We start from the raw sequence: 17,180 nt of genomic DNA, 5'->3' as shown, positions 1-17,180 counted from the left end.
TATGGTATCTGTGCTCTGTATGCACTATTTATCTAGGCAGTGTATGGCATCATCTGTGCACTGTATGCACTATTCATCTAGGCAGTGTATGGTATCCTCTGTGCTCTGTATGTTCTATTTATCTAGGCAGTGTTTGGTATCCTCTGTGCACTGTATGTACTATTCATCCAGTGTATGGCATCATCTGTGCACTGTATGCACTATTTATCTAGGCAGTGTATGGCATAATCTGTGCACTGTATGTACTATTCATCTAGACAGTGTATGGTATCCTCTGCACTGTATGTATTTATCTAGGCAGTGTATGGTATCTGTGCTCTGTATGCACTATTTATCTAGGCAGTGTATGGCATCCTTTGTGCTCTGTATGTACTATTTATCTAGGCAGTGTATGGTATCCTCGGTGCACTTTAAGTACTATTCATCCAGTGTATGGCATCATCTGTGCACTGTATGCACTATTTATCTAGGCAGTGTATGGCATCATCTGTGCACTGTATGCACTATTCATCTAGGCAGTGTATGGTATCCTCTGTATGCACTATTTGTCTAGGAGGTGTATGGTATCCTCTGTGCACTGTGTGTACTATTCATCCAGTGTATGGCATCATCTGTGCACTGTATGCACTATTTATCTAGGCAGTGTATGGCATCATCTGTGCACTGTATACACTATTCATCTAGGCAGTGTATGGCATCCTCTGTGCTCTGTATGTACTATTTATCTAGGCAGTGTATGGTATGCTTTGTGCACTGTATGTACTATTTATCTAGGCAGTGTATGGTATCTTGTGTGCATTGTATGTACTATTCATCTAGACAGTGTATGGTATCCTCTGTGCACTGTATGTATTATTTATCTAGGCAATGTATGGTATCTGTGCTCTGTATGCACTATTTATCTAGGCAGTGTATGGTATCCTCTGCACTGTATTATTTATCTAGGCAGTGTATGGTATGCTCTGTGCACTGTATGTACTATTCATCCAGTGTATGGCATCATCTGTGCACTGTATGCACTATTCATCTAGGCAGTGTATGGTATCATCTGTGCTCTGTATGTACTATTTATCTAGGAGGTGTATGGTATCCTCTGTGCACTGTACTATTTATCAAGGACCTATTTATCTGCCTAGATTCCAGGCAGTGTATGGCATCATCTGTGCACTGTATGTACTATTAATGTAGGCAGCGAATGCTATCATGTGTACACTATATGTACTATTTATCTAGGCAGCGTATGCTATCATCTGTGCTCTGTATGTACTATTTATCTAGACATGAAGAGAAACTCATGCTCCTATTCACAAGCAGCAAGCAGGGATATTGATAGTAGTCACTAATGGAAGCACGGAGTATACTGGATGAACCCTATAAGATAATTTGTTGGTGGGGCCTTGTTTCCCCCACTATAATAAAGGACTAAATACCGCTCTGTCGGATGTCCAAAACCACGTCTTGTTGCATAAGCTTCTTCCAGTGCCTCAAATATTTTGGCCTCTTCCCACCATCGCTCTCGTCTCACTTTGGCACATGAAATACGGATATTCTTCACCTGTCAAAGTGTCTTAGGATTAACATTCGGCGGCGGACTGCTCCCTCCCAATAAGATCAGTATTTGGCCGAATCCCAAGCACCCGTCACCCGACGGTGCCCGCAGAGCAGTGAGTGAATGCCATTCTCATCCAGACCACACACATTACATCTTCCTGTAGTACATCAATACATTTCTCATCGCTATTACTGTCAGTCTTCAGCCACAGGAAAGAGAAGACATCGTCCGAGACTTATTAAGTCATGATATGTTAAGTCTGTAAGGTCCGAGTATCCAGCATTATGAAAACGGGGCAACAATGGGGAAATTAGAGGGGAAAAAAACTTTTTTTTTTTTTAAAGAGTTTTTTAACTAATACTTCAAATTTACAGTAGATTGTACACATGACGTCGCATTGGGCCTGCTTGTCAGAGGAGGTGCCGGTAAGTAGGACGACGTTTGTTAAGCTGTGGTTCTGCTGCTATGGTTTACCAACGCGTTGACTGGACCAGTGTCGTGCGAATCCTTACAATCATCTCACGTGTTTGGACATCTGTCCATATTGCCAACGCCCAGGAGAGGATTACGAGAAGCTATATGAAATCAATGTGAAAATGATCCCCGCGGACGCACATCAACAGAACGACGTTTCGCCGTGTGCTGAAATCGCTTCACCTGGGGCCAGAGTGTCGGCAGTGCAACAGTTAACAGAAGGACAGAAACGAGCGATCAATATAAATAGAATGTCGATGGTGATTTGGACTTGTTACAATTAATTGATTTTAAAAGAATCAATTTGTCTACAAATTTCACAAAAAATTTGAATTTGAATTCTTTGAGGGGGAAGGGGGGTTGGGGGGAAGAGATTTGCTTTGCACAAATCCTGGAAAATGGGCAAGGAGGTTAAGCAACTAATAAAATATAGTTATGTGGTGCTTACGTAATTGTGCATTTTCTTAAAAATATAAATTACTGCATGTAAGCACAATTCTAAACATAAATAATATTGACACGCAATGCCCATGTATGTAACAGTGGCATAAGTAACTACATGGTGGGCCATTTATATGGATACACCTAAATAAAATGGGAATGGTTGGTGATATCAGCTTCTTGTTTGCGGCACATTAGTATATGGGAGGGGGAAAACTTTTCAAGATGGGTGGTGACCATGGCAGCCATTTTGGATCCAACTTTATTTTTTTCAACTGTTCATGAAGGAATGCTCGGACCCGACACCTATAATAGCATAGCATTCCTACATGAACAGTTTCCTGGAAAGTGGATTGGTCATCGTGGGCTAGTTAAATGGCCACCAAGTTCTTCCGATCTGACCCCCTTAGACTTTCATCTTCGGGGTCATCTGAAGGCAATTGTCTATGCTGTGAAGATACAAGATGTGCAGCATCTGAAACAACGGATACTGGAAGCCTGTGCTAGCATTTCTTCTACCTATATAATAGTGCCTATATAATACTACTGTACAATACCCATTATATTCTCCTCACCTTCCCCCTAACCTATCCCATCATGCCACCCTCTCCTCTTCAGTCTAACATCCTCCATGGCTGACTAGACCCCCCCCATTGACATAGGTCAGTGACACGCGTCGTGGCAGACGTGACTGCGTGGAGCTTCTTTCGCCGCAGAAGATTCCAGAGGGAAGAAAACACCAAAGAGGAGCGAGTGACGGAGTCATTCGTGATCCACCGTTTTGAGTCCGAGCTCCCAAGATTCGGGGAAACTTTTGATACTTCTTGTGCCCCCTTTAACAAACTTTAAAAAAGTAAAACTTCCCTTTTAAGCAAAGTTTTTGTTTTTTTTCTTGTATTCCAGAACTTTCCGCCGGTCAGGCATAATGGCTTTAATTAGGAAACGTTAACATTCCAGGTTTTAATCATAAGGACGATGAAAATAAAACCTTGATAATTAAGAAAGCCGTGTAGTGAGGCAAATTTCCACCTCGGTGAGGAGCGAACCCATTAAGTATCTGGAGCAGATATAATTACCCCCCACTCCAGTGGTCACATAGAACAGGTGCGGTGGTCCTGGTTCAGGGGGTGCCCACAGCCGTTTCTGCTGAATGTGCTTCTTTAAGGAAATGTGTCTGCAGAAAATGTGGGAGTGAAGTGGAAATAAAGCCCGAGACGTCTTATGGGACCATTGTCAGGATGAGACTGCCACGGCTGAGCATCTTATAAAAGGGAAAATTGCAGCGTAAACATTAAACTGACTAATCCCTGGGGGGACTCGCCTGCGGTGACCACCCACAATCCTGACATGGCGGCTCAGCAGAACCCCGCCTGAAGCAGAGACAGAGCATGCTCAGGAGCGCTGCATGTGCCCTTTTGGCATCAGTCGGGGTGCTGTGCGTTAACATACTATTTTTCAACTGTAAGAGACAGCGTTGCTCACAGGTGCCTATATAATACTGCAATACTATGCCTAAATAAGTGTCTATGTAACAATGATATGCTAACTTTTTTTTTTTTTAAATAGTACCTATATAATACCACCATACTATTCTCAAATAAATGTCTATATACCACCATACTATACCCAAGAACCAGAGCTTATATAATACTGCTGTACTATTCTAAAATAGTGTCCTTATATCACCATACTACATCTAAATAATACCATACTATTCTCAAATAAGTGTACATATACCACCCTAATATACCTAATGGATTATATAATACTGCTGTACTATTCTCAAACAGTGTCCATATATCACTACCACATCTAACTAATAGTACCACCATACTATACCTAAATAATAGAGCTTATATAATACCGCTGCACTATTCTCAAATAATGGTGTCCATATAATATCACCATACTTAAATAATTGTGGCTATATATACAGCGCTATACTATTATAATAGTGCCAGGATATCTACTATGCTTAAATCACGTCTGTAATACTGCCATACTATACCAATACTGCCTATATAATACCACCATATTATTCTCAAATAAATGAATCTATACAATACCATCATACTAATCTTGAATAGTGGTTATATAATACCACACTATTTTCAACTAGTCTCAAATAGATCTATGATACTGCCATACTATTCCTAATAGTGACTATATAATACCAACATAATATACCTAAATATTAATGCCTCTATACCGCCATAATATTGTCAAATAGTGCCTATAACGTACCACCATACTACACCTAAATAGTGCTTACATACCTACCATATAATACCGCCATACTATATACTATGCTTAAATAATGTCTATATAATTCTACCATATTATACCTAAGTGCATATATAATACAACCATATTCTACCTATATAATACTGCCACCTATATACTATGCCTAAATAGTATCTATATAGTAGTCATATTATACCAAAATAATGCCTATATACCACCATGCTATTCCTAAATAATAGTGCTATTATAACACAGACATGCTATTCTAAAGTTAGTGACTATATAATACCACCATACATTACCCAAGCGATAGTTCCTCTATATACCACCATACTATTCTCAAATAATAGCGCCTGCATAATGAAATGTCCCATTATCAGGGTGTTACGGGGTCAATATATTCTCCATGTGTTCCCTCTATAAGTAAATAAAAAAAATAGTTCAGCTCCGCTCATGTGATCGCTGGTGTAGTGCGGTTTTCTAGGTAAACACAATTAGTGCGGAGTATTCATGGATAGAACAGTAACAAGTGATAAAGCGACACCTGCTGGTCACGAGGAAGCACTGCAACAAAGTCTGATCAAAAAATAAAAAATGCTTTCAATGAAATATATAGCACCAACCCATGGGAATTCTGTGGGACCCCCACCATCACTAGACCTCACTACTGAGATGAAGGAATTGGAATAATGCAGACCTCCAGCTGAAAAACTGAGAATTTATACTCTTCATATACACATGCTCTGGGATACAGTGGCCTCTAGTGGCCAACATGAGAACTGCATCACAAGTTTAATGGGGGCAAAATTGAGATGCATATTATGGGGCCCAGGATTTCTATATGCATCCTGGGCCTGATTCATTAGTACGATGTAGTAGGAGTTTGTAATCCTTCTACTTCCACATCAGAGGCTCAGACTGCGGCTTAATTCGCTTCACTGTGCTTTACACTGCAGTTCTGCTCTAAGATTGCCTCGGGGAGAGTCTTTTCATTATTGCAGGAATAGAACAACAATTAAGGGTTGGGTCTTAAAAGGGTTTTTCTTACTTTGATAAGATGGGTGTCATCGGATAGAGCTTGTAAAAACAAACACTTTTGCAATTTAGTGCTTGTAAAGATTTGCAGCCGTTCTTGAGATGTTAACACTTATTTACAGCTTGTTGCCTAGGAGACCGGCCACTGCTGCTGGCTGGTTTGTAAGCGCTGTGCTGAAGCTTAGGAGGTAACAGCTCACTAAAAACGATTCTAGTGGTGCTTAGAACCTCCAAGAAAGCCTGTAATCACTGAACATGTTCTGCTGTCTGTCATCGGTGGTCGGTCTCCAAGGCAACGAGTTGTAAACAAAAAGTGTTATCTCGAGTACAGCTGAAAATTTTGAAAAGCAGCAAATTGTTGAAGTGATTGTTTTTGAAGGTGACAAAATGGGATTTTTATTGAAAATCTGCTGTATACATCATGAAAATGGGTGACGGCACCATTCCCTGAAGGGCACCTACTATGGTCAATAGTCTGCCAGACAACTGCCCCCATCTATACAAACTGTGGCCTGACAGGTGGTCCGTCATCCAGTTTCTTATCCCCTCCTCCACCTTCATTTAGCATAGTAAGAGTGGCTGTAAGTAGAAATGGGCGGACTCCTGGATGTTTGGTCAAAGAATTTAAAAAAAAAAAAAAAGTTCAGGCTCGGATACCAGTGCCCAGACCCAAACCCCATTCACTTGAATGGGGAGTCCAAACATCCAGTGTTTGCAACGCTGTCATGTGCTTGACAGAGCAGCAAACACTGCTTCTGATCAGCAGTAAAATCATTACCTCTGGTCATCAGCCGGCACCTGTGCTCTATATTTAAAAAAAAAAAACAAACGTTGTGCACCTGTATTTTTGATAACCAGCCAAGCAAAACAGACGGCTGGGAGCTGCAACCCTCAGTTGCCAAACAGCCTTGCTGAAACTATCAAGAATAGAGGAAATCACTTTAAAATAAAAAGAATATATATTTAAAAACAGCTGTGGAGCCCACCTCCCTATTTTTGACAACACACGTTGCTAAAGCACACAGCTGGGGGCCGATATGGGGGCCATGAATATTGTCCCCCCCCCCACACCAGCCTAGAAATAGCAACCCACAGCCGCCCATAAAACAGATTCTGGTGCTTTGCCTAGCTCTTCCCCACTTGCCCTATAGGATTGGCAAGAGGAGTTCATATCTGTGGGGTTGATGTCACCTTTGTAGTCTGGTGACATCAAGCCCACGGATTAGTAATAGAGAGGCATCTATAAGACACCTTCCATTAAGAATCCTATAGTTCCATGGTTAATAAAGACACAGCAAGTATAAAGTCCATTATTAGAAATACAAAAAAAAAAATCATTTTAAAAACAAAGTTACACTTACCTAATGCCTATTCCACCAAAGTCCTACTCTCCTGTAATAAAACGAAAATAAAAAAACATATCCCTCACCTCTCAGTTGTTCTGCCCCATGCCATGATCAAGTCTGGGGATTAATAGTTTTCAACATGGACGGTGCCAAGATGGGACCGTCCAGGCTGAGAACTACTGGTGAATGAGCTGCTGTGAGCGCAGCGTTGGTGAGATCCGGTTACTGCTGGTAACTAAGGCTGCATTCCCTGCCGGGTCAGTGAACTGCAGTGACCTCACCTTTACACCCTGAGATTTTCTCACTGTGCTAGCAGGGATCTCCCCGTATTTCAAGGGTCCGGCTGGGTAAGCCGCTTCAGTGACCGGAGGTAACCTCGATGATGTCACCGCTAGTCACTGACGCTGCGCTCGCCGCAGCTCAGTCAACCGTGGTTCTCAGCCTGGACGGTCACATCTTGGCACAATCAGGTTGAAAACTATTTACCCCCAGACATGGATTACAGTGTGGGACAGAACGACAGACAGGCGAGGGATATAGTTTTATTACAGGAAACAGTGGATTCAGTGGAATTAAGTGTTATATTCACCGGTGTTATTTTTAAATAAAAAAGTGTTATCTTTTACTTTAAATAAAATACTTTTATTCTTGCAGTGTCTTTATTTACAATATAGCTATAGGATTAGTAATGGATAGGTGTCTTATAGACTCCTCTTCATTCATAATACGTGGGCTTGATGTCACCAAATAAAAAGGTGACATCAACCCCCACAAATACGAACCTCACTTGCCACCGCCATAGGGCAAGTCTTTGGCACATAAATTTGAGCACTATTGCACTTTTTGCTAAAAACCACTAAATACAATCTAAATATATTATAGAGTGGTTCATTTATATATATGGATTTTTTAGCACATTTTGCACTTAAGTAGTTCTTTCACATATAAGCAGTGAGATTTAGGGAGTACCTTTGTGTAATCGGCCAGCATAATATATGCTATCATCTTCTTGTCCTGTATTTAAATATTGATTTTAAGTAAATATAACATTTTATTGTGTTATTATAATATATATTGAATAAAATACTATTTTTAAACATATTTCCTTGTTCTGGTGCTCTCTGGTTATCCATATATAGGTGTCTGGGTTGTTGTCTCCATAGGGCAAGTGGGAAGAGTCGGGCAAGGTGCCAGAATTGGCTCATCTAAGATGTGCCTTTTCTGGGTGGATGCGGGCTGGTATCTTTAACCTGGAGGGGGGCAATATCCCTGAGAATACCAGCTCCCAGCTGTCGGCTTTAGCTTGACTGATTGTCAAAAATGGGGGTGACCCCACACTTTTTCTCCAATTGTTTAAATATAAAAAAGTGGGGATCCCTCTATTTTTGATAACCAAACTTGCTAAAGTTGACAGCTGATGGTTGTAGCCCTCATCGGTCAGTTTTGCTTGGCTGGTTATCAAAAATACAGGGGAACCCACCCAGTTATTTTTTTTAATTATTTAGAGCACAGGTGCCGGCTGATGAATACTCACTGTTATTCGCAGCAGCAGGTGTAGGCTGATGGGAGCAGTAGTGCCATCAGCTGACACAGTGACCAGAGTTAAACATCTTACCGCTGAACACAGCTGCGGGCTCACGCTGTCATTTGATAGCCTGGGAATCACAGCTGTCTGACCAGTGGTAATGATTTTACCGCCAATCAGAAAGTGTTTGCCACGCTGTCATGCACAAAAAACACCCGATGTTCAGGGGTCCAAACCCAAACAGTAATATGGAAGTCAGTGTTTGATGTCCGTGCCCGAACAGTAGGTGTTTGGTATGGACGCCGAACTTTACTGTTTGGTTTCGCCCATCTCTAGCTGTAAGGTATTGAATGCACTGGAGAAGTCTTTGCGCATACAGTGGTTCCACCATTAATGAAACATGAATGTAATGTTAAGAGACAAAACAGTATCATCCACCCCCAATCTATTTAGGTAAGAAAGCTATGTGATGTTAAGGGATGTCATTTAGCAATGCTGGGAAAATAGTCTTGGGAACCAGAACCAGGCAGGAAGTCTCAGGCACTGAAACACAGTGCACAGCTAGTGTACAGTACACACTTTAAGGACAAGTGGACCAAGACAGTCTGGCCCTGCTGCTTTACCCCATGTCTATAGTTTTTTTTAAATTATCTCCTCGCATCATTTTGGGAATTTCTGCTTTATCCGATAATATCCATAAATTAAGAGACAACCCCCCTTAAAAGAGAACTGTAATATGGGACATTACATGTAACATTCATGCAAAAGCTTCAGTCTACACGTCTGATGTTCACAGAACGCCGAAGCGTCATATGTTTAGGAGGGTGGCCATCCACATTAAACAAGGTTAGCACCAGTGGATTTGTCCCCCCCCCCCCACCTTAATGTTTGAGTGAGGACAGGTTCCCTTTAAGAAGCCATCGTGATGGAACTTAAAATCTGGATTGAGACCCAGTAATTAGTATGGAAATTCACTCTTTTGTAGCATCCGATCTGTGGAAGTTGCACTTTGTAAAGACTTTCCCTTTAATATGCGCTGGGGGCCTTTGCAGCAGGTGCCACGAGCCGATCCGATTAGTAAAAACGCGGGGCAGGTTCTCTGGGCGCTCGCCTCATCTCTGCCTATATGGTAATTACCTGCACCTGCAAAACGCACGTGAGCCGGCGTCGTCGCGACATGTACCAGCGAAGGAAACAAAAAAAAAAACCTCATAGACGGTAATTTTAATCAAGGACATTGTGCGTCCCAGATCCAAAACATCACACGGGGAAAGTGAGGGGTTAACTCCTTGTGTGCAGAGGACACTGGCTGTATAAGGATGAACTGTAAGAAACCCCTCCATTTATTAATGCAGAAACTTTATAAGGGGGATATGGCACCAGGTAATTAATTTTTTTTTACTTGAATTTTTGGCTAAAAATAATTGTGTAATTGGGTTTTTATTAAAAATGTTGCACCACTAATAATGGCTGCAGAATGAGTCAACTGAGAATCAGACAGTGAACTCATTCAATGTGACAGATTACATATACCGTATATACTCGAGTATAAGCCGACCCCCCTAATTCTACCACAAAAAAGAAGGGAAACTTAATGACTCGAGTATAAGCCTAGGGTGGAAAATGCAGCAGCTACCGGTAAATGTCAAAAGTAAAAATAGATACCAATAAAAGTAAAATTAATTGAGACATCAGTAGGTTAAGTGTTTTTGAATATCCATATTGAATCAGGAGCCGCATATAATGCTCCATAAAGTTTATGATGGCCCCATAAGATGCTCCATATTAAAATATGCCCCATATAATCCTGCATAAAGGTTAATAATGGCCCCATAAGATGCTCCATAAAGATATTTGCCCCGTATAGTGCTGCACAAACCTTGATTATGGCCCCATAAGATGCTCCATACAGACACTTGCCCCATACAATGCTGCACAAACGTTGATTATGGCCCCATACAGACACTTGCCCCTTGTAGTGCTGCACAAACGTTATGGCCCCATAAGATGCTCCATACAGACACTTGCCCCATTTGCGGTGATAAAAAAAATAAAATAAATCACACTCACCTCTCCATCGCTCAGGCCCCCGGCACTTTCAATATTCACCTGACTTCGTTCCGGCGCCGCTCCATCTTCAGCATCTTCTGCACTGACATTCAGGCAGAGGGTGCGCACTAACCACGTCACCGCACCCTCTGACCTGAGCGTCACTGCAGAAGGCGCTGAAGATGGAGCAGCGGCTGGAACAAGGAGCAGGTGCTCCTGGCACGGTGCAGTCCCTGCTTCCCCGGCGCTGCAGCTTCTTCCTGTATTGAGCGGTCAGTTACCGCTCATTACAGTAATGAATATGCGGCTCCACCCCTATGTGAGGTGGAGCCGCATATTCATTACTGTAATGAGCGGTACCATGTGACCGCTCAGTACAAGAAGCTGGGGCGCCTGGAAGCCAGGGACCTGCAGGGACCGCACCAGGAGCAGGTGAGTATAATTAGACAGCCCCCGGTCCCCCGCTGACCCCTGGGTATGACTCGAGTGTAAGCTGAGAGGCGGGCTTTCTCCCCAAAAAAATGGGCTGAAAATCTCAGCTTATACTAGAGTATGTACGGTATATATATTTCTTTTTTCATTCCTGGGTATTGATCAGAGATCAGGTATCGGTCTGATTGACAGTCACTGGTTGTTATCAGCTTATAATCTATTAGCCCACACCCTCACAGAAAAATCACTGCATGACGACACTTTGCCATAGCAGCCAGGAGCCTAACAAAGGTTTTTTTCTATCAGTAGTCATTGAACACAGTGCCAGTGTGTGAACAGACCCCTAAAGTGACCGGGACACCCAGAATCTAACACCTGTCACTGACACCTCTATAACAGCAATTGCAAAAAAGAAAAAAAAAAAAACCACTTTACATAGTCTTCAGTTTTGAAGCAGAAAGTTTTATTTTAACAAATTGACTTAATGTTTCTTGTTGGCCGCTGCGACCTGTGGGGAAGGAAAATACAGAGATCAGAAAAGATGGAAAAGTCATCATCGCCAGTGAAGAAAGTTACAAAGAAAAAGGCGGAAAAGGAGCCAAAGTAGGGTGTTTTCACACTGGGCAGCGCAGAAACTGCCAGCTATAAGTCACATGTTTACCAGCCGTGCACAGAACGATCCGTAATAGACCGCTCCATTGTGCTCTGCAGCACAGGTCCTGATTACATAGGAAGATGTGCTGCCGAGAACAATGAGTCACCTTAAAGGGGTTGTGCACTACTTGGACAATCCGTTCTGGATCTAAATGTTTGGCCCCAATTTCAAAAAACAAAAAACACAACAGCACGGGAGCCCCAGGGAGAGCGAGGGCCGACACCTGCAGAGGGGGCATAGGCGTTATTAAGTTACTGGGGCCAAGAGAGGAGTAGGAGAAGTTGTCCAAGCAGTAACAACTACTTTATAAAAGGAACTCAGTTTGAACAGTCGTGCTGTGTGGGCAAAGTCCCGCCACTCGGTGCCTCACGGTGCGGCCAATCATTGAACTACACCTTCACTTTCTGCCTCATTGTTATCCCACAACCTGCACCCCCCAATATTTGATTGACAGCTCTGAAGTTATAGACCCAAAGAATGGAGATGGAAGGGTCTATATAAATGTTTGGCCACGCCATGGTGCACCTGTGCTTGGTTTGAACAGTCATCCTGTGCTGACAAGACTCCCCTTTTAACAGGATTGTCAAGAAATCCCACCCAGGTAACTAGATGACCCATACCTAAAGACAGTGGTGGCCAGACCCCTACTTATCGCTCAAACATCTGCAGGATTAAAGGGCCGACACCAACAAAGCTGTTTTCTCTGCCATCTATATTATGAATGATGTGTGCAAACTGTAAAGCGCTGCGGCGGGCGGCTCACCTGTCCAGCGATTCTGTCCAAGTCTCTCTGTCCTTGGGGAGTTAGTCTGCGACCTCTGTAAGGCAAGAGCAGGACAGATGATGATGCAAAGTCTCCGAAAGGAAAACAATAAGAACGTGGTGTAAAATAATGGCGATCGACAGCTTTAAACGCAGACGACCCTTGTCGACAGCTCATGGACCCCTCCTGCCGCACTGATCCCAGCCCAGAGGGGCCGACGCATGGCCTACACCACACTGTATAGCCTTAACCCCGACTGTGGCCACACTTACCCATTGGGGTCCTTCTCCACCATTTTCAGGCCCTCCAGTGCCTGCATAACCCTCCTGGCGACGCTCTTTGATCCGCGACTGAAATGACTTGGCATTACCCCGTTGCGCTGACGCCCACCGTAGATCTTTGTCATGGAGCCTACGCCTGCACCGCCCCTGAGGTACAAGTGCCGGACTGTGGAGGCTGAAAGATACAAGAATCAGGGGTCCCTGTTATAAAAGCATCAGAAGTCTCCATTATTATACAAGTGTCAGGGGCCCCAGCTATTCTACAAGTGTCCAGAGTCAAAATGACAATCTATTAAAAAAAAAAAAGTAAATTTTGTCGCCATTTTCCAAGACCCATAACCTCTACATTTTTCAGAATATGGGGCTGTCATGGCTGACTTTTTTGATTGATAGCATTTGCAGGCAGATATGATCACAAAACAAAAGAACTTAATTTTGGGGTCAATTTTTTTCTTGTTACGCCATATACCAATCGGATTAATTTGTTTTATATTTTGATAGATCGTATATTTCTGAACGCAGCGATACCAATTGTGTATTTTTTTTTTCCTTTTTAAAGAAACTCATACTTTGTCCTGGCTTCAATAGTCTCCTTAGGAGACTTGAAGCTGCAATCGTCCAATCACCTGTGTTACACACAAGGTCTTCAGCCCTGCTATCTATAACAAATCACAACCTTTTATGAACACCAGACATGGAGGAATTAAAATGATAGGCACGGGGAGGCCTTCTGCAGACCCCCGGCGGAATTTGTGACACGCCTCTGGTCACCACATGTTATGTCAGTGGGATTTAACTGGTTAACAGCAGTATACATTATATGTCAGAGGTAGTAAAGGGGTTGAGAAAATGCCTTTTCTGCCCATTAATCTGTTGTGTCATAACATTGTGGGTTATAGATAAATTAGTGACAAATTGTACAATTGGTGGAGAAAAGCTGAACTCCATGGACTTAGATCTTTTTTCAACCGTGTGTGGATCTTGGATGCCCTTTCTGCCCCATAATCCGCTGTGACGGGAGCCTGGATGCCCTTTCTGCCAGGGCTGTAGAGTTGGTTAGCCAAACCTCCGACTCCTCAATTTCCATGACACCGACTCCACAGCCCTGCTTTCTGCAAAGTAATCAGCTGTGGTGGGAACCTATATGCCCTTTCTGCTCTGCAATTGGCTGTTGTGAGTGCCTAAATGATGTTTCCACCCAGTAATCTGATGTGGCAGGTGAACAGATCCAATCTCTAGCCCAAAATCGGCTGTGGCGGTAGCCTAGATGCCCTTTCTGCCCAGTAATTGGCTACGGCAGGAACCTATAAGCCCTTTCTGCTCTGCCATCGGCTGTGGCGGGAGCCTAGATGCCCTCGTTCCCCTGTAGTCGACTGTGGCGGGAGCCTAGATGCCCTCGCTCCCCTGTAGTCTGCTGTGGCGGGAGCCTAGATGCCCTCGCTCCCCTGTAGTAGGCTGTGGCGGGAGCCTAGATGCCCTCGCTCCCCTGTAGTAGGCTGTGGCGGGAGCCTAGATGCCCTCGCTCCCCTGTAGTCGACTGTGGCGGGAGCCTAGATGCCCTCGCTCCCCTGTAGTCGACTGTGGCGGGAGCCTAGATGCCCTCGCTCCCCTGTAGTCGACTGTGGCGGGAGCCTAGATGCCCTCGCTCCCCTGTAGTCGACTGTGGCGGGAGCCTAGATGCCCTCGCTCCCCTGTAGTCGACTGTGGCGGGAGCCTAGATGCCCTTTGTGCCCTGCCATCTGCTATGGCAGGAACATAGCCCCCTGATGCCTGGAGATCGCATAGCGCCACCATAGGATGGTCTTACCAGCGCGGGTGTAGAACCAGTTCTCATCGTATGGTGCCAGCTCCTTGTGTTTCGCCAGCTTTACTGTGTCCACCCAATCGGGAACCTTGAGTTTACCAGACCTAGAAACAAACAATCCATATGTGAAAATCACCGAGGACAACAAGACAAGCGACGACTACCACCACCATCCTCACTACTCACTTTTTGAGGAAAGCAGCCAGGGCTCTGACGAACTCCTGCTGGTTCACATCTTTCACGGTGACTCCAGGCATCTGAACATAAAAGAAAAAAAAAGTTAAAATATTCACAGCAACAATGTAACCCAGTGATGACCTCTACCCCCAACACAGCCAGAAGGGGCGCTCCAAATCATTTAGCAGCCACCAACTTGCATCTCCAGCTGTTGTAAAACTACAACGCCCAGCCACTGAGTGCGCCATAGCCAAGTGATCACGCACAACATATCCCTTTAAGACTCACATGTGGCCATTATATCCCTCAGCATCACACAGAAAAGGGATGAAGGACACGAGGAGTTTTCCAGCTACAGAAAACCCCCGTCCTCCAAGCTGTAGTCTGTTAAACAAAAACTGAGCTTTGCTTGCCCCCCCCAGGAGTGTTTACAGTCTGCCGACACAATGTCAATTGCAGACACCAGGAGCAGTGATGAAGAATCAGTGCTGGACCAGGGGAGGTGGAAAAAGTATTTTTTTTTTTAGTAGATTATCAGCTGACAACAGCGGATAACAGAGTGTAACAGACCATTGAACGAAAGGAGAGCAAAGTTAGATATTTTAAGAATTCAACCACAGATAAGATTGCAGTTTCACTTATTTGTGGGGGCTTCTGAGAGTCAGAACTCCCCCAGTAGCCACCGAACCAAAACACCAAGCATCCTACCTGTCTGCATCCCTAGGGCCTGGGTGGTATGACATTATGGGGGGCTATAAATCAGAAGAGGTGATTGGGATGACAGCAGGTAGAGTCTGCAGCGGGTGGGGTCGGGGGCCACTGTAAAGCCCCCTCGTGCCGCTCCATAAAGAGGGGCTTGGGATAACGGCAGATCGGGGGCAGTTCACACTGCACTGGTTCGGTGGCCACTGTGTAGCCCTCCCTGCCGACCCATAAAGAGGGGCTTGGGATGCCGGCAGAAACGATACACTGCACTGGTTCAGTGGCCACTGTGTAGCCCCCTAGTGCCAACCCATAAAGAGGGGCTTGGGATGCCGGCAGAAGGGGTATACACTGCACTGGTTCAGTGGCCACTGTGTAGCCCCCCCGTGCCAACCCATAAAGAGGGGCTTGGGACGCCGGCAGATCAGGGGGAGTACACACTGTGCTGGTTCGGTGGCCCAAGGTTTTGCTCTAGTGATCAATGAGGTCTGACCAACGTAAGCCCCCACAGCTCCAAAGAGTAGTGCTAGTCACAAGACCCCAATGATCCCTAGATTGGGGGGTCCAATACCACCACAACCGGTGGAAGCAGCCACATGAGTGACCCCAGAAAAGGAGCAGAGCCTGCGGGGGGATAGTGGAGTATTATGGCCACTCTGGGGTCAAAGATAAAGGGGCAGAGAACCCCAATGTACGAGGGAGTATTGTGGGGTCACTAATGGCTGACAGTCCACACAGGGCCGAGATACCCGACTGGGCCCCATGTGCTCAGCCTGCCGCCTCCAGTACACAGGCCCCATGCGGGGACATGCGGCACCCGGATACCAGCCACAGAGGCGGCGGCCGCTGCCCGGACCACATGCTCACGCCGCTACCTAACCCCCCTCCACTCTCGCCTCACGGTCACCACATAAGCTTCGCCGCGTCTCAGGCATCACAAAAACTAGGAAAACCCGCGCTTCCGGCCGCGCCAGGCCGCAACTCACCTTCTCTCTGTAGAGCCGAGAAGGCAAAAGGGAAAAACGGGGTCTCCCAGGCGCTGAAGAAGGGGAGCGGCGTCACGCTTACGCCTTTTCTAGCCGGGGAGGAACCCCATTGGAAGACGTCACTTACGCACGGGGGCGTGGCTAATGCGTGTCACACCTCGATGCCTATTGGAACGCATCTGGCTACTTCCTGTGTAGTCACGTGACTATTAGAGGGTGTGGTCTAATTGTGCTTTCTGCTGCTTGCTTTGTCACTGGTCGGTTGTGTTCTGCTCTGCTCTTGCTGTGACTTATAGTTCTACAGGACTGTGAACCAGCTAAAAACTACTCAGAAGAAATATCATTAACTCCTTAGTTTTTCTCTTCTTTCAAGAGCCATCACCGTTTTTTATTTTTCCGCTGACTCGCCTGTATCAGGGCATTAAAAAAACAGAACGTTTTGCGTTGCCATTTTCAGTGATCTCTGGCGGTGTCTAAATGGTTAATCGCAGTGTTAGGCATTGGGATTCTCCTGCTGCACAGGATAGATCCCAAGCTGTACAGGGTAGATCCCAAGCCTTATCTGCCTCGGCGGTCTCCCATGCAGTTTCGGGTGCTGCTGTGCACAGACGTCAGTCCCAGCGTCTTGCTCAGGCTCGTGCTGTTTGGTTACTGCTGCCTCCCCAGCCAAGCCTATGGTAACCAGCGGTAGTCAGTGGCGACCTGGCGCTCTGG

The 17,180-nt window shown here is 44.9% G+C and overlaps 1 protein-coding gene across 1 annotated transcript; it reads right to left on the bottom strand.

Annotated features, from left to right (window-relative positions):
• Window positions 1-11,539: 11,539 nt before the first annotated feature.
• RPS19 (ribosomal protein S19) lies at window positions 11,540-16,550 on the bottom strand. Its single transcript, XM_077259992.1, has 6 exons — window positions 16,467-16,550; window positions 14,788-14,858; window positions 14,605-14,705; window positions 12,789-12,972; window positions 12,517-12,571; window positions 11,540-11,606 (listed from the first exon to the last, which is right to left on the bottom strand). Exons 2-6 carry the CDS (start codon window positions 14,856-14,858, stop codon window positions 11,580-11,582), a joined length of 438 nt encoding a protein of 145 aa, XP_077116107.1. The 5' UTR covers window positions 16,467-16,550; the 3' UTR covers window positions 11,540-11,579.
• Window positions 16,551-17,180: the final 630 nt, after the last annotated feature.

Source organism: Ranitomeya variabilis, chromosome 4, assembly GCF_051348905.1.
Source record: "Ranitomeya variabilis isolate aRanVar5 chromosome 4, aRanVar5.hap1, whole genome shotgun sequence".
Classification (NCBI taxonomy): domain Eukaryota; kingdom Metazoa; phylum Chordata; class Amphibia; order Anura; family Dendrobatidae; genus Ranitomeya; species Ranitomeya variabilis.
This window is presented reverse-complemented; position numbering and strand designations above follow the sequence as displayed.